Below are 24,415 nucleotides of genomic sequence, written 5' to 3' on the forward strand. Positions count from 1 at the left end.
GGCGCCCGCTTCATGCTGCGAGGCCCGCGGGCCGCCGAGAACCAAGAGCCGGCCCGGAGAGAGAGAGAGAGGTGAAGCTAGAGACGGCTGCTTGCGGAGGGAGAAACGCTCAACAAGCCGGTGACAGCAGGGCTTTCTCTCTATCCTCCTCAATCTCTCTCTCTCTCTCTCTCTCTCTCTCTCTCCCACCTCTTTCTCTCAGATAAGCGTGGATACATGGCTTTGTGGTAAAAATACTTTAATCCGTGCCACTCCTCCAACCTTGAATTTCTGCGATCAATGGCTCAGTTTAATAACTTAAGCCTCGGTTGTAACTGTGGTGGTAAAGGATTCTCATTGCTGTGAGCCCATATGGGTTCATCATGTGTTATATCATCACCCGAATCTGTTCAGTAATTTCTGTCAGTGCGGACGTATAGAATAAGCTCATCCGGTCATTAGTGTGGAATATATTGATGTATTGAACGTTCAGTGCATGTATGTGTGTGTGTGTGTGTGTGTGTGTGTACGCTTGTGTGAGCATGTGTGTGGTGTAATCTTAATCTTGATTGTGAGTGGGGATTGAGGGAGCAAGCCATCTGGCTAAATAGAGAACCGGAGAGGCCGACTAAAAAGCCACTCAGAAAATGTTAGCATGCAGACAGAGGATTTAACTACATAACACAGCGCCACACAATCTTTTTTGATCTATTGGCTGATACACTCTTTTTTTTTTTAACAATAAAATCCAAACAGATTATGGCTGCAGTTGTCTTTGGCCTCTTCATTGCTGTGGAGGGAGGTGTGTGTGTGTGTGTGTGTGTGTGTGTGACTCCTCTTTGTAGGCTACCAAGGCATCAGAGACGGGATTATGGCAGTCGACAGCAAACTCCTCGGGTTAATAATCTCTGCTGACACATGACAATACAGGCCATGTGCGCATGTCTGTGTGTTATTACTATTGCACTTTTTTTTTTCATCTTTGGTTTGATTTATATCTATTAATTTCAGCAAATATAAGTCATTCCTACCGGTTTTGCATTTAATTTGAGAGCCTTGTGAGTCTGACGGACAGCAGAGGGCAGCGATAAGCAGTGTAAGCAGGGAGAATAGCATCATCCATAGAGCTGGAAGCTGAACTTTGACCCACACAAACACTTCACAGGAGAGGGAAATATGCACATGACATGCAATAACACAACACTATAAAGTTCAAGTGAAAAAAAATAAAAAAAATGATAGTACAGAAAACAAGGCAGACGGCGACCTGAAAAATACTGAAGACTGTACCACTGATAGATGAAGTGCTTCCTACCTCACTTCCTTCCTCACTTTTTCACTCTTTTACATTGTAAACACCTTTCTGCTCTGTCAAATTAAACACTATTATTGTCATCACTACCTTTTGCAACATCCAAATCCAACTCTAAGCTTTTTGTACTCTTGGTACAGGAGTCATTTAAGGCCACTAAGGATAATAGCTTCTTTCAGTTGCTTGTCTCTCACTCATGTCAAACACTTATCACCATGACAGTTAGCAACTCTACTGATTAAGCCAATTCAAAAAGCGCAAAACATAGTATTTCTTCCAGAGGAGGAGGAGTTTAAACGACTGCTCATGTAACGACTGATGTAACGACTGATTATGTATATTTGTATCTAATTTTGTATGTATTTTTGTATGTATTGTGACATGTAACATTGCTGCTGACACTGCCATTTGAAAAAGAGATCTCAATGAGACAACCTGGTAAAATAAAGGTTAAATAAATAAAGCCAATTCCTGTAGATTGCCGCTGCAGGCCACAGAGGAGTGCAGCACAAATAGGTCGTTTTTTTCCCAAAACAAAATACAACACAGTATTCATAACATAAAGAAAGACACCATGAAATCAGAAACTTTTTATCTGCTAATGTGCTCCAGCTCTCCGGCAGAACGAGCCAAACACAGAGCAAGCTGTAAATCATACTATGAAAAAAGGATGTTTCATGTTTCCTGGGTATGCAGCAGATGTACGCATAGTGGCCGCCCAGCAACGTATTACCTCGCTCCCGCCCCCGATGTTCAGGCCTGAAATCCCTCTTTATGTTCAGGAAACTGAGGTCAGAGGTCGCGGCTTAACCCCGATCCTGCCTGACCTCCACTGGGCCGCGTTGGCCTCGGGGTGAGAAGTGACAGCGTGTTTGTCAAGCCAACAAACGGAGACCGGTGCCCCCACTGACCAATCGTATGTCACTGAGAAATGATGGTCTCCGTGTGCGTCACGTCTCCTGGTCCGACTCCAACAGTCAGCATCTGGAAAAGTCAAGGAGCACTAACCCGTGCCGGAGTCAGGGAGGACCTCAGCCATGATTGTATCAACATGTCTTTCCGTTTTCATTCAGAATATTTTCATAATACGTGTCACAATTTGCTTGAAATGAATCCCCGCTTTTCTGGTGACAGACATAATGCATGGATGTGGATTAATTGTCAGTTTCAGCATCATTTTTCAAACAATTGTTACACCTTCACATCAAAAATTACAAGTTCTAAAAACAGAAACATGCTTCAGGTCAGAGGAAACACCCTGTTTAGTATGGATGTGGATTAATTGTCAGCTTCAGGATACTGTTGCCACAATGATTTAAATCAAAGATATAAAAAAATTGCTGCATTTATCATCAAAGATTAAGAGCTCCAAAAACACACTTCAGGTCAAAGGAAAAGCCGTGTTTTCTATGGATGTGGATTAATTGTCAGTTTCAGCATCAGTCGGATTAATTTTGCTGCAATTTTCGTAACTTCACATCAAAGATTAAGAGCTCCAAAAACAGCTCTAAAACATAACATGCTTCAGGTCAGAGGACAAGCCCTGTTTTCTATGGATGTGGATTAATTGTCAGTTTCAGGATACTTTTACTGCAATTTTTATACCTTCACACCATAGACTAAGAGCTCCAAAAACAGTAATATGCTTCAAATCAGAGGAAAGGCCATGTTTACTAAGGATGTGGATTCATTGTCAGTTTCAGGAGACTTTTGCTATAATTTTTATACCTTCACATCACAGATTGAGAGCTCCAAAAACAGTATAGCACACTTCAGGTCAAAGGAAAAGCCCTGTTTCTGCCCTGGGGATGTTTGTGTTGTCGTGGTCTTGGGGAATGATTAGTGAAGAGGATGTAATAGGTTTGTCTGAGTGTGTGTGTGTGTGTGTGTGTGTGTGTGTGTGTGTGTACCAGGCCTCTTGGGTGGAGTTTCTCCTGCTCGTATCTCGGAGATCGATCTTTCCCAGCGCCAGACGCTGGTGCCAAGGAGTCCGGCTGCCTCCATGGGACCTGGAGACAGACAGCAGGGAAAGATGGGAGACCGGAGGGAGAGGATGTGTTGACAAATCCTGCAGGGGGTGAGGGGTTTTGGGGGGGTGGGGGGGTGGGGGGGCGGGGCTTCAGCTCGTTGGGACCAGAGTCTGTGTCAGGGAGTTCGGGGGAGTTTGTCTCTGCTTTTTTATTCCTCCTCTGCCTCTCGCAGGTTGTTTGTTCATTCTCACAGCGTGGCGCTGACTCCCCGTGGCGACCCTCCCCTTCATCACACACATCCTGACCTCCTCCTCTCTGCACATGAACCATCACCACCCGAAAAACAAATGAGGAACAAGACACACACCAGGTTCCCTCTCCTTTGACCTTTTCATATGAACTTTAAAAGCTAAGCACACAGGGAATACTTCTCCAGCACACTGGCACTCTGACTTTTGACCATTTGTTATTAAAGGCTTTCCCTCAGTATCACATTATGACAATGGATGGATAAATACCATAGAAAATTACTTCTGTGAGAGAAATGTTGTGTAACATAAACTGTAGTTGAGGTTATTCGATATCCATGATTTCATTTGCAAATCTGCAAATCACTCCAACGTCTCATGAAGTTGACTTACTTCATATGAATATGATTTGATTATACTGAATCGTTTTGGTAAAATTACTGGTAAAATGACTGGTGTAAAAATCTACTCAAGTAAAAGTAAGAGTAAAAGTCACTGAGTTACTTTAAGGAAACATTGTTACATATGATCTTTCCCATGCAAGGCAAAAATAGTGAGAGGACAGAGTTCAATATGTGACATTGTAGTTTTACATGTTGAGTGTTAAAATTGGATTCTGAAATTATTTGATCTGTGATAAAGAAAATGAAAATGTCCATCCAACAGCAGGCAAAACCAATAGGTGGATTGAAGGCTTTTTTCTAATGTTAACTATAATCATGGATATATTTGAGCATCTAATATTACAGTTAGCTAACTTTTCCCCCACATGCTTAGACAAGTTTGATGCAATTTACCATTGTCCAGTTTTTAATGCAACACTTATGGAGAGCCACAAAAGTTGCCGTCTGTAATGGATGTGAATTAAAATGTAGTGAAGTAAAATACTTTAGTCAAAACGTAAGTAAGAAAAAGTACAATTACTGACTTCAAAAAAATACTCAAAAAAGTACAATTACTCAATTACAGTAAGAAGAGTAAATGGAATTCGTCCGATCCACTCTTGTCTAATCACAGACAGCGATGAAGGCCGGAGTGCCGAAAACATGTTGCCCTCTCTTAGAATAAATACAGCTTGAACAGGTCCTGGCTGTCAAGTGCGACCCCATTCTTTTCAAACGGGAACCGACCCAGTCTCCTTTGCTCAGTGTGACCGGGCCTGGTGTGGCAGAGGGCACCCAGTGGCACCCAGAGGCACCCAGAGGCACCCAGAGGCACCCAGAGGCACCCAGAGGCCGGCGGGGGGTCGTGAGCGTAACCCCCGACCTCCTTTGTGTCTTCAGACCGTCTGAGTTACTCCAGAGATGTTCCATGAGGTAAGCAAGGAGGCAGCGTTATGCAACCAGCAGACAGCTGAGGGCCGCTGCTGTTCGGCTGCACTGCCAACCAGGGCCAGGTCTGGAAAAAACTCAGAGCTGCAGCCAGGTGGACTGGAGTGAAGATCGAGTTCAGTATACAAACTGACAGGCATGTGACATTTTTTCACAACAAATCAAAAGAGGGTGAAAACAAAGTTGAAAGCTTCCAGTCCCCCCGTCTGAGTTATTATTCTAGAGTGTCAAAACACCAGGGTTTGACCGATACTGATACTGATATTTTTGGACTGAAACTGCCCACTAGCCGATATTTTGTGCCAATATTGTATATCTTTAAATTTGACCATTTTCATGCCAAAAATATCAAAATTAGAAGTATTCAGTGTTTCCCCCAGAATTGTATATTTGTCAGGGTGGAAAAGCCTCTGAATCAGCATTTAGACCATCATGGGACACTAAAACTCTCCATTGAAACCAATAATACAATAATAACAACATAAGATTTGATGTATTTTATTTGTTCCATTTAACCACAAACACTTGTATTTCTGCTTTTACAGTTGTACCATTACCTTATGGTTCTTTTGGGTTTTTTTTTTTGTTTTTTTTTTTTTTCAAATTGAAACTTAGTGTTCAGGTAGCTTAGAACTTTAAGATCAAGTCACAAATCAAAATATTTGAGAAACATGACCCTGAATTAGGACAAACATTTAAATGTGACAATGTTGATGGGAAAACCAAACATTGTTATGATTACACTGCATTATTTGCAAATTTATTTGCAAAAAAAAGTCAAATGTTCTTTGCTTTTTATTCTGTTTGTATGAAATACTATGACAACTGCTACTACTATTTCTACTAGCCTAATACTATTACTACTACTACTACTACTGATAATAATAATAATAATAATAATAATAATATATGCACCCTGTATCCTAGATGTATCCTAGACGTTCCTTGATTTTGATAAATTGGTACCATGTTCTCAGTCTAAAATCACCTGCATGGATGTCAAGGGTGGAAGTAACTAATTACATTTACTCACGTTGCTGTGGTTTCGGTTTTTAAACTCTGTAATTTTACTTTTACTCAAGTAAGTTTTTACTGAAGTATTGTATTTAGCTACATCTTAAATCACATCCATTACAGAGGACAGATTTTGTGGCTGTTCATAAGCAACAGTAACTGGATCAATGTAAATTGGGCAACTGTGAAGCCATTCACAGTGAACGGTCAGTCAGCAAAGAAGAGAATCTGGCTTTACTTTGTGCACTTTATTTTGTCATTTCAAATTTTTACAATTAAAAAAAATCAAGTTTGAACTCTGTCTTCTCTCCTTTTAGAATTGCATGGAAAAGATCACATCTAAAATGTTCTCTTTTCTAAAAACTTTTACTATGAGTTCATTTTAAATGAGCTACTTTTTACTTTTACTTACGTATATTTTTACACCAGTACTTTTACTTCTACTTAAGTAAAATATCAGCAAAGTGACAGCACTTCTACTTGAGCAGGACATTCTTGCACTCTTCCCCCCCCCTGATGGATGTGGAGCAGTGGGACTGCTGTCCTCGCTCTACAGGTTACATACGGGGTTACAGCCTGTCCTAGTGGTCTTGCTGTGTCTAATCAGGTCACTGTTAGCCTGCATGGATCTTGGCATGGATCCTGAACATTACTCACACGTCACTTTAACTTTCCTTCTCTGTCCGAGGCCCCATGAGGCCGACAGAGCCGCGCTCAATCAGCAGACTGATCACTTCCATGAAGAAGAAGAAGAAGCGGGGCTGGAGGCGGGTGGGGCCGCGCCTCTCGGACAGCAGCGGGTGACGGACGGGCCGAGGACCTCGCAGATCTGATAAAGGCCCAAAGAGAGCCCTTTCCTTCCTGAGCGCTGGACTGTTTGTGTTAGGCCGTTCTCCGTCTCTTCTTCTGGGTGTGGGAACCTGCTCCTCCCAAAGCTCATGGTTTCCTCTAGTCAAGGACCCACAACCAGCCTGCATGTCATCTGGCCTACATTTAATAGGAAAAAAACAGCATGAAGACCAGGGGAGAGGCTTTTAATGCTATGAAAAACCTGCTGATGTGAAACCTGTGATAGGTAATGTACCGAGAGGGGGTCCGCAGAGCATATAGAATGACAGCGAACAGCAAAATCATCAGTGTTAATTAACTCCGAGAGTGTAAAAACCAACATTATGCCAGTGTTTCTTTCAGAGTTCATTGAACACTTTTGATACTTTTTAAACAGCTGATCCAGAGCCATATTACCTCTATTAGTGGACAAATAACTCTCCAATCAACACTGTCGACTCAAAATAATTGCCACTGAAAAATCAACACTTATTAAAACTGGAAAATGTACTGAGTGAGCTGTGAAACTATCCTCCTGCTATGTTATAGGACTAGTACATGCCATCGGGGTTTCCAAACTAATCTTAAACATTAACCTTTTAACTAAGGTTTAGATTAATCTACAGTTTGTGCTGGTTCTCGGTGCAAGTCACTGTTGTCCTGTGAAAACCATTGAACTCCAATTTTGGTGATTTTCATGTTTTCACTTGAGAAAATTCTCCGACCTCTTTATGAAACCGAAAGAAAATCCACAGGATAAAGTCAAAAATGCATTGTGATCAAGCTAAAACAAGGCTGGTTTTCTTCCTGAAGTGTTGACAAAAAGTTGGCGATACAGGGTTTTTACAGCAACAAAGTGCTTTTTTCTTTTTTCTGGCAACATGGAGAACAATATATTCCACAGACTGCTGGCATAGCTGCTGCTGGGTCCATAATCTATAGGTTTGTTTTCTTTGAGCTGTTGAATTTGTCTTAAATCACACTCGCAATTAATAACGCTTTTTGTGTTGCAGCCCAAATTTACACGCAGGCTTCCAGTTTGAAGTCAGTGGGGAGCTGTGAGGCCGATCCCTCTCCATTGTGTTGCGTACGTCATCAGAAGTGCTTGTGCGCTCTTCCCTAGGCAGCAGAAGAAGAAGAATGTCCACGGCTGATAAAAAGCAACACTCAACAGCATCAGTTGAAAAGGCCTCCCCCCCCCGCTGCGGCCCACAGTGACCCTGTTTACACTCGCTCAGGAGGGTAAAACAGAGAGGGGGCAGCTGGCGTCCCGCTGCTCTCAGCCGGGACTCTTTCCCTTGTTTTGGCCACTAGGACCCACTGTGTGGAGACCTGCTGCTTTATGGGGCCATAGCTCCAACATGTAGAGCTTACCTGACAAAGCAGAACGAAATGGGGTTTTTCACATCGGCTGTGTTCACATTGAAGCTGAACGTGTCCCAAATCTGATTTTGTTTTGTCCCTCACATGTGACACAGATCTTGTGCCCTAATCAGTGTGAACAACAAAACGCTGCATGAAGTCGCATTTTTTCCAAATCAAATCAGGACCACATGGACATGTGCTACAAAATCAGATCCTGAGGCATGAGGCCTACATGTGACTTGCATTTAAACACTCAAATCGCAATTTGTCAGTGTCACCATGACAATAAATAAATCTTATGTCATTCACCTGAGACAAATGTCAAAATTTTGGTGCCCATGCACTGCAGCTTGGCTGAGTCAGTGTTATGGAGGACAATGAGACACAACAATGGAAAGAAAGCCCAATAGATGACTGGTATTTGGGTCAGTTCAGTCGAAACTTGAAGGCACATAATGCAACGGAAATGTGTTTGTTATTGTTACTCATATGTGTGTATTTTCTACAGTTCATATTGGTATCAGATATGGGTTGCATCCTAGAATAGTCATCCAAACAAAATAGATATAAGCAGCATTTTTCTTCCCACACGTTTCAGTTCAGTTCATTATTCCCTTTTAGGCGTCCTGTTAAGTGGAAAGTTTTGGTAAAAAAGAGTGAAGACATATCGTGTTACCAATCCAGGACCTAAAGCTTGCGTGTGTCGCTGTGGAACAATGGGACTGAGATCGAGGTTTATGAGGTTCAGGCAGGAAAATTCAACTCCACAAAGTAGCTCAGCTGTTCAGATGAAAGGAAACCAAGTGCTGTGAAGAAGCTACTTCCCATGACATCACTGTGTTTGTTATATGACCTCTGCAGCTGTGTCAGACACACCTTCTCGTTTCCTCCCTGAGCATTTCAAATTATTTAGTTTAATTTACAGAGGAGGAGGGGGGAGAAAAGGGCTGCTCATGCTTGCCAGGACTGTCCTAGGAACAAAAACTGATTCCGGACAGTCAGAAAACTCTCTTTTGTATCGCTGCAGTGGGAATGAACCGATCTACGGTTGTGCCTCTCAAATTTAGAAGTTTTTTATTAGTGGTTTGTACAAAGTCATCCATGCTTTTATCTCTCTAGACTTCTGCAACTCTCTGTGTTCCTGCCTCAGTCAAAAGTCTCGCTCATCTCCAACTTGTACAAAATACAGCAGCTTTGCTGTACTAAAAAGGTTGCTGGACTAAAAAGACAAGATCACATCATCCCAATTTTAGCGTCTTTACATCAGTTACCTCTTATTTTCTGTATTGATTCCTTACTTAGCTATTTTCTTTCTTTCTTTCTTTCTATCTTTCTTTCTTTCTTGCTTTCCTTCTTTCTTTCTTTCTTTCTTTCTGTCTTTCTTTATGTCATTTTACTGAACAAATTATGTATTTTTTGTGTTTTATGTGAAACACATTGAATTTCCTTTGTGTATGAAATGTGCTATAAAGTTTGCCTTGCCTTGCTTTTTAACCCCATATGAGCTGGATTGCCTCCATTGACCTCCTACTGGCTGTTCCCCAGTCTAGATTAAAAACAAGATCTTCCTATTGGCTGTTCCCCAGTCTAGATTAAAAACAAGAGGTTCCTATTGGCTGTTCCCCAGTCTAGATTAAAAACAAGAGATTCCTATTGGCTGTTCCCCAGTCTAGATTAAAAACAAGATCTTCCTATTGGCCGGTCCACAGTCTAGATTAAAAACAAGAGGTGATTGGTTGCTGCTAAATCTGTAGCAGTTTTGAATCACTTCTTAAAACTCACTTTTATAGATTTGCCTTTATGTAATGACCTTTTATTATTGTTTTTGAACATTTAAATTTTAATCCTTTGTAAAGCACTTTGAAAATGTGTTCTGCTATATAAATAAAGATTATTACATATTATCATAAGGATTAAAATATAACACCGGTTGTTCCGCTAAAATGGGACACACTAATGGAGTCGGTGTCCTGTTTTTTAGTTTTTTTCTGGGGCTTGAAACTACTCATTTCCAACTGCTCTCTGTCTGCTCTGCACCATATGTTACAGAGACACAGTTTTCAGTTGCTTGATGTGCTCTCGTCAGACAATTATGCAATGAGCGAGAGAGGGATTTTAAACAGTAAAGCAGCAACAACTCTTTGATTAACAAACATTCCTGCAACGCTGTTTCCCAATTCCACCAAGTGGGCATTGCAGATTAGGAACAGCTTTCCTGAGTTTGCTTCAGTAATCACTGTGCAGATACGTAGCTTTCTGTCAGACAGTACTAACCAAAAACAGCAGTCGTGGGGCGTCCCAGTGGATCAACAGGCTAACGCTAACACCCTGTATTCACAAAGCCATGGGTTGGCTCAGCTGATGTCCTCTCTCTCTCCCTCTCTCTCTCCCTCTCTCTCTCTCTCTCTCTCTCTCTTCTATCCTATCACTCTCTACTCGTACAAGATGAACAAGAGGCTGACACATTGGCCATGCATGCAGTTTTTCCCGGGTTTTGCAATGCATGTGCGTCATAAAGAGACGACACAAACCACAGTCCGGGGGAGAGTCAAACAAACAGCTCAAGTTCAAATTCAAATCAGATACAAACGAATGCAGTCGGTTGGGATTTTTTTTTTTCTTTTTTCAGCCGTATGGAATCAATCAGTCTCCATGTGTGACGGAGTTGACGATGCAGCGATAATGGGATGTTACCTTGTGGTCTCCTTTTGTTTTGTCATCTGTCTCTTGCGTCTCTTGTTGCGTTCAAGGAACCTTTTTTCCTCTCTCTCCTGCTGTTGATTACAGCTTAAAAAAACGTTTAAACAGACATCAGCAGTGATGTGGGAAATAAAAAGGTTGGTTAAACTATGATGTCTGGTCAGTGATCACCATTAGGCAAACGGCCGCTAATATAAACAAAAATCAATTATATCTTCAAGTGTTGCAGTAATTCATGTTTTTTCCTTACAAGACCCTATCTTAAAATAACTTATGATACCAAGATGTGTACCACAGATTTAGGTGGTAAAGATTTATATCTGCCTAAAAAAGTGAGACAGAAAGAAGTTGCTACTGAACTCTAATCCACAAGTAAAAAGGTGGATAAAGTGAGTTTAGGTGGGTTTGCCCTCCACTACATCCCTGCTCTTCATGAGGAAAGAGTAACAAAGGGCAATTTGTGATGCTATTACACTCCTGGGTTTAATTAGGAAGTGACAGGTCAGTGCAGAGAAAGATAGGAAGGGGACTAGTGGCAGCACAGGGCAAAAGAAAATAAAAGCAATTAGGCTGAAGCAATTCATTAGAAAATGATTGTGCTAACTCAGCAGTTGGCCATTCTTGAGCATGCACTTTATTTTAAGTTACGTCTCAACATTTTTGCTAATCAAGCATTTGATCAAACCTGGTGGAAATTTAAAGTAATAATCCATGACATTTTCAAGACAATAGTGATTCCATTATTCAAACTGCATCAGCAGAAAATCCTATAGTAAAAAAGACACAGTCACAGTACTGGACACACTGTTTGACAAGTGATCACTGGGAAGTGCAGTGCAGAAAAACCATGAAAGTTGTAATTTTGCATCATTTTGTATGCCATAAATCAGCATCTCCACCATTTTGTGTGTAGTCCAAAATCCCTATGGAAAATATGCGTGGGCTTTTAAAAAAAAATGCCAAAGACAAGGGTTGTGTTGAACGGATACACACTATGTTTTTTGTTCCAAGTGTTAACATACGTCCACTAGCATCATTGTAAATTTGATCTTTTAGCTACTTATAATATAAAATTTTGCTAATGAAACACTAATCATGGGGGGAAGCGGACAATATGACTTCCTTCTGCCTCGTCCTGTCTGTTATAAATTCTAATTAAAAAGATTTTCGTAGCACTGCATTGAATAACTATTAAAGATGTTTTTGTTCATATATAGTTACAGTTGCCTTGTTTTCGTTGTTGTTAGTTGTTAGTTGTTAGTTCAATTCCAACTGTAGTGTGTTCCCGTTAGCTAGCTGGAGGCTAACGGCTGTTGTCGCCCCCTTTCCCAAACGATTAGCATTTTGCCTGCAACAATGGATATAAAAAGCAATTGAAGGACAAAAAGGTGATGTTTGCTGATATATTTTATGTAATAGAACAAAAAGTAGTGAGTAAACCTCTTTATTTTTGGCATTTCCTGCAAATCACATTATATTTTCAATAGGGACTTTTGACTACACACCAAATGGCATGCAGTCCTAACTTCACAGCCTTAAAAATGACCTCAGACTTTGCCTCTCTATGACTGCTTGGCACCAAAGATGTCGGCAGAACATCAACAAAAAAGCAAAGATCTTGCAAATTGCCACTTGAGAAAAGTTGCCATGCAGCTTTAGAGAAGAGTGTTTTTGTAACCTTGTGTGAGACTGAGCGGTGTGGTCCTGTTGGTTGGAGTGGGATTTTCTGACCTACGACTGGGCTGAACTGGTCAGGAAGAGCTTTCCCTCCATTGTGTGTGGGAATGAGGGCAGAGGCAGACGGAGCAGGCAGCACCTCTGGGACCGCGGGCAGCGGCACTTCAGACACCTCTCTCCTCTCTCTCCTCTCTCCCCTCTCCTCTCCAAGAGCCACTGGCAGCACATGAAAGAGGGACAGCAAGAGTTACCAAGTTACTGATAAATTTATTTGTTTTGGCGACATCTTTGGTGCTAAGCGCTCATTGCTGTGGTGTTTTTGCACTGTGGTGTTTAAATATATTTTCATGCATCCATTTCTATGTGCTGAAGGCTTTTTGTCCTGTGGAATAATTAATATTTGCAGCTTTTAGGCTCCCTCCCTCCACTGGAAAATAAAATAAAAAATCATCTTTTAATGTAACAGTTCACCATTCTGTGCATCCACACCCTTAAGTGTTTCATTCATACTAAACCTACACATGGCCAACTGTAATACCTATCACTGCACATGCGCCAAATTCCCATCTAAATAATATGCATAAGCCAAAATCAAATACAACTACTTCAGTTCAGTTTAGGCAAATACAACAACTTTGGTTAAGATTAGGGGTAAATAAGAAAAACTTTCACTGAACATTAAAACTTCATTCACCTCACCTATTCAACTTTTTACATGATTCAGGATTTGATGGTTGCCATGGTGACAGGCAAGTGCATCCACCCATCCACCACCACAACCTCCATGTCTCTACTTTCCTCCACTCTGTTTCCATGTCAACATACTGCCTGTTTCACTTGATCTGTACCATATCCTACAGACTAATGCTAACCTAGAAGAGATGTAAAAACTCTTGTGATCGGAATATTATCTCCAAATTCTCCATATCACACGACATATTATTGCATATCCAAACAATTATATGTCCGGATTCTGGAGCTATTTTCCCAGCGCACTATGACAGAGAAATTTCACTACAAATTTCAGGTTTTAAAGCCCAATAACCAGGAGAATGATCACCTCCCATCACCTGTCGAACGATTAGACAGCGAGGCAAAGCCGACCTCCACTTCATGTCAACAAACCAATCGGAGGCCGTGCCCCGCTGCCCCGTCTCTTCTCAGAGCCAATTATTGTATCAGATTACAGGACTTAGCTGCTCACCCACCCAGTCAACCCAATCAAGCTTTAGGATGCGGCTCCTCACTGAGCCAGTAGATCAGTCAGGGCAACATCAGCCTGTCATTGAGCGCAGCCAGTGAAGGGAAACGGACGCTTGTCAACCAGATGGCTCGATTCAGGACCAGACAGCCAATGGGATTACTGCTGCATGGCCCAGCAGTTTCGCATGGCACCGGTTGGCCGCCGTCCAACCAGACCTCTGTGTGCAACACATCAAACACCAAGCCAGCCAGTTGCTCAAATGATGGCTGTAACTGAGATGTGAGGTCAACAAATCAGAAATGAATGAAATGAGTGAGTCTTACCCACCAATAAGCATTCCTGTCTTCTGAAATAGAGGCCACAATTCTTGGTCTGACAGACAAAAAATACTTTATTAAATCAAAACTTTAGAATGATGATAAACTGGATAGTTTCTTAGATATTGATATCTGATAAATATATTGTGGTTATTACAAGCTGCCATTTGCAGTCATCATCAGATAATCAAGACTTTTAACAGAACAATCATTACGTTTTACAATTAAAAGGTTAAACTAAGATTTTGGATCATTTTTTGTTTACTTTCAGTGTAAAACTATAAAATTCTGGCAGTTGCCAACAGTATACTGGTAAATTTAAGTGAATGTACTTTTATTACTCTTTGAAAACTAACATTACTTTAGGTGTCAACATAAATCAAATGACATTGATGTTAAAAGATGCTGAAAACTTTTAAAAATACAGCTTCTTAATTTGGTGAATCAGTAAGTATGCGATACATGTAATAGGCATAGCTCAACTGCCACCCATCACATTTATCTCAGCCTTTTGCAAAGCAGTTTTTCTCTGCTAAAATTTCTACTGCTGTCTTGCACATTTCATATTTTGAAACCAAACAAGGTGCTTCACAGAATTGGTTCTCATTATCATTCATGATTTATTCAGTTCATGTAATGGGAACCAAACACTGCAGGCCTCCATGGACTGACTGTGTTGGAGGACAGAGAAAGCTTTTCTTATCATGACGAGGGCTTTGTTTCTCTTGGATGGCACGGTTCCCACTGTTTTCTAAGTAAGTAAGTTAAGAGCCTTTTGAGACCCGATAAGTAAAAGCTAAACATGGCAGACTCGAGGCTTGCAAGCAAATAAGTCTCTATAAATAATGAACCTACTGTCTGGAATTCTTGTGAAAAGATCCCTAGAGGTAAAAAAAAAAAAGGAAAAAAAAGTCAAAATATTCTTCCTGATGACAGTGAGATTTATTTTGTCCAAACTGAAAATGTGTTTTGCTCATGTGAGGCAGGGTCACAGCTTGGCTTGGGCCCATGTCCATGTGTCAGGTGGGGTGCAACAGGCCGGCACGCCAAGGGGAATCGGACAAACACACACTCCAGGTCTGAAACCAACCAGAACACTGGAGGAACTTCACTGTCCCCTCATACTCTCTATCTCTGATTGATGTAACACAACAGTGATTCATGAAGGCTTTTCCATTGTCTGTTCTAAACACTCAGTGTCTGGTAGCTCTTTCCTCGGGAAAAAATCCTCTGCTGCACAGGAAGTGATGCGTTTTACGTTTTCGGTTTGTTTGGAACAAACAGAAGAAGAAGAAGAACTGGGTAGTTAGCATGAGCAGTGATAGCCACCACAGCTGAACAGACAAAGAAAAGAGCAGAAACTCAAACTTCATCGACAGAAAATCCAAGGAGAGAGACGTCACAGTCCCGCCCACACTGTTTGATTGACAGGTGATCTCTGGGAAGTGCGGTGCAGAAACACCACAGCAATGAACGCTTGGCAAAGATGGCACCAAAATAAAAAAATAAAAAACATGAATACCGTGGATTACTACTTTAGCTGAAGCAAATTGAATTTTTTTTTATATGGATTGGCTACAATGAAACCTCAAAGATGAAAACAACTGTCCATCTCTCCTGAGATTCTTGAGTTTAGTTTTGATCTGTCAGCTGAACCTCTCCTTGGTGTTTTTTTACTCTCAAAATACAGTGCATGAACTCAGTTTCTGCCTGTTCCTGGAACAGATACGCATCTCCACAGTATTTGTTCCCTCTCCAGTTACAGCGCGTACCAGAATGATGCTAAAAGTCGGGTGACCTGAAACGGGTCAAATAAAACATGTTTCTGAAAACATTTGGCTTCTCCATGTTCCAGGTCGATCCAGATAATGTCTGCGTGTCACTTGCAATAGAAGCAGCTCTCCAGATACCTGTCAGGCCGGGTCTGCTTCAAGCCGTTCACGCTTCATCTGCACAGCTTTCCACCGTTTGATTAGATTTAACTGACTTGACTAGGATCCCTGTAACGCTGAGCTCATTACTTTTAATTGCGCTTTTCCTATCTTGGCTTTGAACAATGTGCAATCACTCGAGGTGAAGTCTGGAATTCAGCTTGAATTTAATCAGCGTTTGGCTTTTGCTTTATTGATAAGCGAAACCAGCAGCACGGCATTGCACGGAATGACAACCATGTGCGTAAAGGCTTCACAAAAAAGTGACGCACACGCTGCCTGCATGAGGTGCCAGGCGTTTGTAAAGAGCACCTGTCAAATCTCATATCAGGTCACTCCTTTTTTCCCCAGCTTCTTTTCCCTTTTCACCCCGGCGTCTGGTCACCTGACAGGCAGGGAGCCGACGCCTGAATGTCTTGGAAGTCTTACTGATTACTCTCTGACCACAGGACAGGCCCGTAGCTGGCAGCGTGCGGCACGGTGCGCTCCCGAAAGTGACAAAGTGTGTTGTAGGTGCTCCTCTGACGCAAGCAAACCATTTAGTTGTAGTGTCTGGTGTCACGGGGACGCATAGCAACGCAAATGCTGCCTATAAATATACTTCCACGTCCATGCTATTTTAAACCGAGTCAAACAGGAGAGTTCAACTTCCTTTTACCATTGGGAATTTATGGACTGAAATGTTGCGTTATCTGATAGATAAGATTCCAATGGCACTCTGGGTTGATGATTATTTAGACTGCATATAAACCGGGGAAATAAGTTGTGCCAGGAGTCTGGGTAATCCAAACAGACAATTTAACCATGAGGTGTTCAAATAACATCAAAATCTGCTTGTGACTCAGTAAGTGGTAAGAGGGAGTCGTCTTTTAGGGATGGGATAGTCTGTAACTGATGATATTTTGTGAAAACCTTTTCGATTTAGCTGCATTAAAAGCAGAAATCTGCACTTGAAACTGCATTTTCACCGCCTGCTGACATCAGAATTCACAGCATGGATCCTTAGAAAGACGTGTCCTCAATTCTTGTTTGAACAATCAACAAAAGGCATGGTAAGGATGTTCGTCCGCATACACAATAGGACAAGCAAAGCAAAGACTCGGGCCCACCGGTGTGCGTCATGAGAGAAAGAGACATTTCCTTCTATTCAGCAGTGAAAGTAAAGCACTGAATGTTAATGTAACACCTCGGCATGCTTCTCAGCAAGAGTCCGAGTCTTTAACAAGTCTTCATCTTTAACAAATACAGACAACTGAGTCCAGTCATCAAGAGTGCGACTGGAGTCGGGTTTTCATCAACACTCACCATCCCTCTTCCCAACGGCGATGAAACCGACACTAATTACACGTTTAAATATTAATGAGTTTATTAAACCTCATGACGTCCTATTAACAATTAATGTACTGTTATCAGAGGAGACATACATGCAAATGATTATGTTTAAACAAAATAAAATCCTCTACGCTTCAAAAATCTTTTACAATATGGAAATACACTGCGGACAATGACAAGTGATAAATGCCACGATACAGGAGCAACATTTTGACTCAATGGGAACTGATGAGAAAAATTAATTTGGATTTGTCTGACATAACTAGTAGCAAAATGACTCATTGCCTCAAAATGTTGCTTGTATCATTGCCTTAAATTGCTATAAGACACCACATAGCTTTGTGCTAACACTGTATATAATGATATATGGAGGTGTGGATCAAAGTGCTTAAAGTAAGAATACATATTCAAGGCTAAATTTGACTGATACACTTCATATTCCCTCTCTATGTATAACATCGTAGCATTTGTGTAAGTATTATGTGCCAGCTAATCGGACTTTGCTGCGTCGAATACATTGGTAGGCTTCAAACAAAAACAAAACGTCTTTGTGTCGGTGATACTTCACGCGTCAGCTACAAATCAACATACTGTAAGTACCATACTTCCATGACAGGCAATTCAAAGATCATTCCCAGTGAGATGAACGAGTACAAAGAGACTTCATAACAGATATGTGTGAGATGAAACATGGTAAATGAGGCATGATTCATTGTCCTGGATTTTCCGATTTCCCTCTCCTTTCCTGGGCTTTCAAACCACAATCCCTCCCATTACAATCAGAGCCACCAGATGCAACAGCGGATTAATGGGAGACTTCCTTTCCATTGCTTTGCACAGTGGTAATTCATCTTAATTGTGATACATTCCTTTTGGCTGTGCTCCCAGCTCGCCAGATGTACTGCGTCTGTTTGACAAATAAATCCCTTACATCGTCTTCAAAGCTTTAAGTTCTGGCACATCGAGCCTTGAGAGTCTGCGGTCGAGGCTTTTCAGGTCAGCAGAACGTCCGCCTACAGCTGTGTCTCCATCTCCAAACCGAAACCTCGAAAAAGTCTGGCCTTTTTTTTCGGACTCCAAAAATCTGGAGCGTGTCGTTCAAACTGGTTCAGGTTCAGGTAAAGATACTCCTCTGGTTTGCGACCAAGGCGGTTTGGCTCTCCCTCCGCCTCTCCTTCTTCCTCTCCAGTCTCACCTTCCAGCAAACCACGCTGGCCGCCAGCAGCACCAGTCCGGCCGACAGGAGCACCAGGCCAAAATAGGAGATGGTGGATCCGTGCGAGTTGAAGCTGTAGGCCACGGCGGTGACCACGATGCCCGCGATGAGGACCACCACGCCGAACGGCACCGTGCAGCGGTAGCAGGAGAGCTCCGCGCCGCCGGTGGCCGCGGTGAGCTGGACCTCGTTGACCAGGGGGATGCTGACCGCCGTCGCCGCGGCACCGGACGGGTCGCCGTTGCTGGCCTTCTCCGATAAAACTCTCTCCGGGGTTGCTGGCACTCTCATGGCGTCCTTGTTAACTTCTTCTGGCATTGCAAGACCCGGCGGCAAACGCCTTCTCTTAACCAACCGCAGATGGCTCCTGGGTGTTGCCTTTTTACCTTGTTTTCCCCCTCTGTCAGGGTCTCCCGGTCTATGTGGAGAGAGAAGCCATTCGTTAGGTAATACTCAAGGGAAAAGGCACAGACTCACACTTGTTGCTCAACACTGGAACACGGCTTTGAAGAACCACAGAGGTCCGCGGACGCTGCGAGACTTCAGATGCTCCCTGTAAGAATTAAAACACTGTATTTCACAATTCACCCCCAGTTTTCAACCACCGCACAGTCCTTTAAATCCATGTAACCCCTTTGCACAATTCAAGCCTCCTGACCCAGTCAGAAAGTTGGCTGGATGACGCAGGAGCAGTCAGCCCAGCACGAGCTGAGACATTCCCTGGAGAGCGCAGGATATGACATTACAAACTGCTCCGTGAAATGCGAGGAGCCTCGAAATCACCAGCAATTTCACAAGCACTCATTCTTCCCCTTAAGTCTGCTAAGTGGAAAGCAGTGATTCAGACGCCCTGCCAAAGTGACAATAAATGGACAGAGCAACGTCAATTATACTTTCCATAATTGTCAATTGTTTTAAAATGGTGCTAGTTTTTCTTATTAGTAGCCTATAGTAGCAGTTCTTTCAGCAGTTAACTGTTATCATGAGTTCATATTGAGATCTACTGTATTTCATCACAGGGGTTCACAAACTCTTTCATGTCAAGAAACCCCCAGACTGACTGACATGCTTCAGACTCCAGACTCCTAAAAAAAAAGTTTTATCCCAGTGTCTCCCATCTGTCTCTACTTTAAGAGGGGAAATTGAAACCAAACAGTGGAGAGTGAAGCCTCTAATCAGAATAGTCATTCTTAAACATTCTCTGCTTGTGCTAACTTTTCAGTCAAATTGAACTAAACATTATTTTGGACCAGTTTGGAAACCTTAATAACCAACAATTACTTCAAACAACAAACAACTTCCCTTACATCAGTAACTTATTTCTTTTCTAAGTCTACATGTCCCTTACGGTTTGTGATGTGTACCGATTCAGTGTTTTATTACATGATTTAGAGTAAAAGCATCTCAACAGACTGAAGAAATAAAGTATATAGTAATAATATAAAGTAAAATTAAGTATGTGCCTGGGCACCTTTGAAGAAATTGTAGCATCCTGAGAAATAACTCTGGCCAAAGCATTTAGATATAACAAGAAAATCAGAAACAGAAAATGGTTGCATTGTATTAAATTGTTGTTTTTGCTATAAAAGTCTCCAATACCATGAATATTAGGCTTTTAACTAGTTTTGACAGATGTGTTGTGTGGGCAAGTTAAAGGTTTGTTTACTATACCAACTAGGCTACTATTCAGCTTATAATTTGAGGTGTGTTCAGATTTTTCAAGCTAATTAATTTGCAACATTGCCATATAAACTATGAATAACCTATAAACTGACTGGCTTCAACTGGTATTAGCTGAACAGTTAATAAAGCCAACCTGAAGTTTTGCTTGTTATCTGTGGCCAGATGAATATACTTGCCATGCTCGACAATAGTCTGAAGAAAGAAGAAAGGTTCGTTACCTCGCAGGCGTTTTCCATGCCGCACTGTTTTCAAAGTGCTGCTCAACTTTCCCTCATCCAAAGTGGACGGGTTTCTCGTCCTTCTGGGGATAAAGTGTGAAGTCAGACCGGTCTGGTTTGAAGTGAATGTCGCTTTCCTCTCGGCTGAGCCCGACTGCAGCTTCTCTCCGTGCTGGAATCTGACTCCCATTCATCGGATATGTATGTCCCCCCGTAGGTCCTCAGATCGGGGCTGTTGGACTGCCATACCCATTGAGAACAAGCATGTTGAAGTATCGATGACTGGAGAGCAGTGTGAAGTTCGCCACAATAAGAGACGTACCACTTCCTGTCACCGGTTTCAAAATAAAACCCATATTGACTAACAAGCATCGCAAAGGGTTCTTTTTTTAGTTAAAGCGGTGCCTTTTATTTTGAAGTCAGACGTGTGTATTTCCGTTGGTGTGGTTATCTGTGGCGAGCTTGACGCAGCTCCTGATGTCCAACCTTTTGTTGTCCATGTTCATTTTCAAGGGGAGTGGGAGTTTGTTTAACCCCTTGTTGCCTTAGACAGAACATTGCTCCTGAATGCTCCCCTGATGTGATTTATTTTTTGTATTTTTTGTTTTTTGATATGGCTTCCAAATCAATTTCTGATTTTTTGTGCTTGATCTTCACACTCCATTAGGCTATAATGATAAAACTTACAGGATCAAATTTGGACTTTCTTAGGGTACATTACAGTATGGCAAGTGCCAAACACACTCTTAACACACTCTCTCCAGGCTAAAAAAAAACAAAAAAAAAACAGTCCCAAGCTTTTTCACTGGGGGGCTGCACAGTGGCCCAGCGGTCACTTAGCTGGAAGATCACAGGTTCGATTCCCACAAACCCCAGTCAGCCACAGCCAACACTGTCCTGCCCATGTTTCCCTGGGCAAAACACTGAACCCCTACCTGTTTACTCATTGTAAATTGGTTTGGATAAAAGCATTACTGTAACTTAGAAATTTAAATGTTAAATTACAAGTAGCCTCAGGTACATATGCCCCCCCTCCCCATTTGATAAAGGCTTGTTGTCTGTCTGATATGAATTATAAGGTTCTCTCTGACTTTTTTTTTTTTTTTAATCAAAACTGAGTTATCCACATATTCATGATCTTTGAATTTTACTTTATGCTTGTATGATGTTATTCTTTTTTTTCCAAAGAACCTTTTGGGGATATAAATTTAAAATGATAGAAAGTATATAACAGTTTTTGTCAAATCTTTGATGCTTAGTATCTGAGAACTGCATTCCACCCAGAGAGAGCTGTATCACCCCAGGCTCATGCTGTACTGTAGGTAGGGAGTAACAGCAGAGAGAGAACTCAGATCAAAACTTGGACTAACTTCTATTGGATGAAGTAAGAGTGAAATTGAACTAATCCTCATTTTAGGGAGGGAACCATAACCTTAGGAAACTCTAATAACACTGATAACATGAATGTTGATGTTTGACGAACTAAAAGTGACTTTCTATCCAGGTGTAATATTATGATGTTCATTATGATGTATTATGTTCATTATGAAACTAAACAGTACAGGGGCCAGTTGCATAACAGTCCTAGTCTTAGACTTAAATCTGACCTTAAGTCAAACTTGCTATAGACACTTATATTTACCTGTTCCTACTACTTCTTGACTGTTGAAGATCTCTAATTGTTTAAACACTCTCTTCTTCAGGCTCGTTCCAAAACTTTTATGAAATAGCTTCAGCATTTTAACTTCCCATTCTGACAGGCTGAGTCGTTGCCATAACAACAAAGTTCTTAACTCAAGATTAGCCAGGGTGAAAGTGGCTAACTTTCCTACCTCAAAATAAGTCTGTCGTAATATTTAAGTAACAGACAGTCTTAATTAGTCTAGTCCAACCTGAGAATCTAAGACCAGTCTAAGGCTTAGACTAGTCTTAAACTAGCTTTATGCAACTGGCCACAGAATTCCGTAATGACAATTCAAATATGGAATTTGAGAAAAAAAAAAAATCCAAAAAACTTGTGTTGTAGCTTTTGGAGCCTTGAAGTGGATGGAGACAAAAGGCCTGCTACACATTTAGACAGATTTAAGAGCATGTTCCTATATCTCAAATATATTTATGAAACTGCAGATTTTAGCTGTCAACTTTGACCATTTTGGCCGTGTGTGCGTATTCAGAAATTCAAATCCTGACTTCATTCTATCAGTAAATGACCAAAACATGGATGGATGAAGCTTACACAGTGATTTGTTCTTCCATTCTCAATATCTAAATGAACAGAGTGAGGCTCGGCCCCCTGAAACCTTCACAACGCTGAAATAAATCAAGTAGATACAATTTAATCAAGTGAGCTGGTGTCATGGTATGAGACATTGTCAACTGGGGAGAATTTTTGAAGGATTTTTTTTCATATGAAAATTGAAAGACTGTTGCTCTGGGCAACGGGATCCGTGCAGGATTATTAAAAAATCACTGGCCAAAACATCTGCTTTTGGGTGCATGTTCATTAAAATCCACTTTCCTCTCACTCTCTCTGTCTCTGTCTCTGTCTTTCTCTCTCTCTCTCTCTCTCTCTCTCTCTCTCTCTCTCTCTCCCTCACACACACACACACACACACACACACTCACCCACAAATGTGCACAGTAATGCTTGGTCATGTATGGTTATTTTTAACCAGAACAAGGGACCAGAAGATGAATGCCATACTTGCTGTCAAGCACGGCCCATGATTCATATCGGCTTGTGTCTGAATATATATGCTGAGCTAGCGCCGGCAAAATTCACAGTATGTAAGGCTCGCAGACCCCCGGCTCTCCCCAGGATCCCTGTTGTTGACATGCTTCCTTAAGGTCCCACAACAGCCACCAGTGTACCTGACTGAAATACTGAATATCTGACGCAAAGAAAGATGTGGACTGTCTGCAGCATTCTCCACCAAAATGACACGTTTCAATTCAAACTCCAGCTGTCCGATTGGAGAATTAAACAAAATGCAGTGATGTATCTGAACTGCTCTTATGACAAGCACACCATCAGCTTGTCCTCTAACTGAAATGTTCATCCTTTCATTTAATAACAAATCAGCAGAGGTTTGGAGAATTATGGTAATCCTGAAATAATAAAAAAAACAAAAAACTGCACCTGTGTTTGGACCTTGGGGCTGTTGCATTAATGTTCAAGGGATTTAACTCAACTGACCCCAGATGTTACTGTAATGACTGATGGATGGGAGTGTAACTGTGTTGTGTGTGTGTGTGTGTGTGTGTGTGTGTGTGTGTGTGTGTGTGTGTGTGTTCTGCACTGGTACAATGCAAACAGGACTGCACGGCTGCACTATGGTTCCTCTAAGCAAAGATTTTGCTGCTAAGTATATCACAGGAATGCCTCCTGCAGTGTATGTGACTCAAAGGTCACATGGCCCTCAGTCTGTGCATTGGAAACGCTGAACGTTTTGTGTTTCAGTCTTTGTGTGTTTTTGTCACACAGGAGATTTTGGTGGCAGTGATTTCAAGTCTTAGCTATATGTAATATACATGAAATGAATTTTCAGAGAAAAAAGCCATCATACAAAATGTTTTTAAATGTGGACTTGTAGCTACAGCACAACCTTAAACAATATCATTTGTATGAACAAGAAAGTCTTTAAGACAATGATGTTTTTTTATGTTTTCCAGATTCTTATGAGCCAATGGAGCAGAGCTGATTTGTGTTCCTTTGTCTTTTGTTTTTCTTTTTTCTTTTAGCGCCAATTTTTTTATTTGATTTGATTTAATTTAATCGTTTGTATTTCTCATCCCTATTGACCATCAGTTGATTTTGATTCCAGCTCTTGTATGACGCTATGAGACTCAACATAACAACAACAGCAATAATAGCAACAACAACAACAAAATATAACAAAAACAACAACAACAATAATCATCATCATCATCATCATCATAATCATAACCATGATAGCAGCAAAAACAACAACAACAACAACAAAAATAACAAAAACAACAACAAAAACAACATCAACAACAACAACAACAACAACATCAATATGGGTTTTATTTTGAAAGGATTGACCGGAAGACTTCTCTGTAGCTCTCA

General features: G+C 41.3%; 1 protein-coding gene across 1 annotated transcript; it reads right to left on the minus strand.

Moving 5' to 3' along the window:
• Positions 1-17,217: 17,217 nt before the first annotated feature.
• tmem100a (transmembrane protein 100a) lies at positions 17,218-20,517 on the minus strand. The gene is made up of 2 exons (XM_071896146.2): positions 20,326-20,517; positions 17,218-18,842 (listed from the first exon to the last, which is right to left on the minus strand). Exon 2 carries the CDS (start codon positions 18,740-18,742, stop codon positions 18,323-18,325), a length of 420 nt encoding a protein of 139 aa, XP_071752247.1. The 5' UTR covers positions 18,743-18,842; positions 20,326-20,517; the 3' UTR covers positions 17,218-18,322.
• Positions 20,518-24,415: the final 3,898 nt, after the last annotated feature.

Source organism: Centroberyx gerrardi, chromosome 7 (genome assembly GCF_048128805.1).
Source record: "Centroberyx gerrardi isolate f3 chromosome 7, fCenGer3.hap1.cur.20231027, whole genome shotgun sequence".
Lineage (NCBI taxonomy): Eukaryota > Metazoa > Chordata > Actinopteri > Beryciformes > Berycidae > Centroberyx > Centroberyx gerrardi.

Coding starts and splice junctions, on each gene's coding strand:
- tmem100a (XM_071896146.2), bottom strand. CDS start 18,742: ATGCCAGAAGAAGTTAACAAGGACGCCATGAGAGTGCCAGCAACCCCG.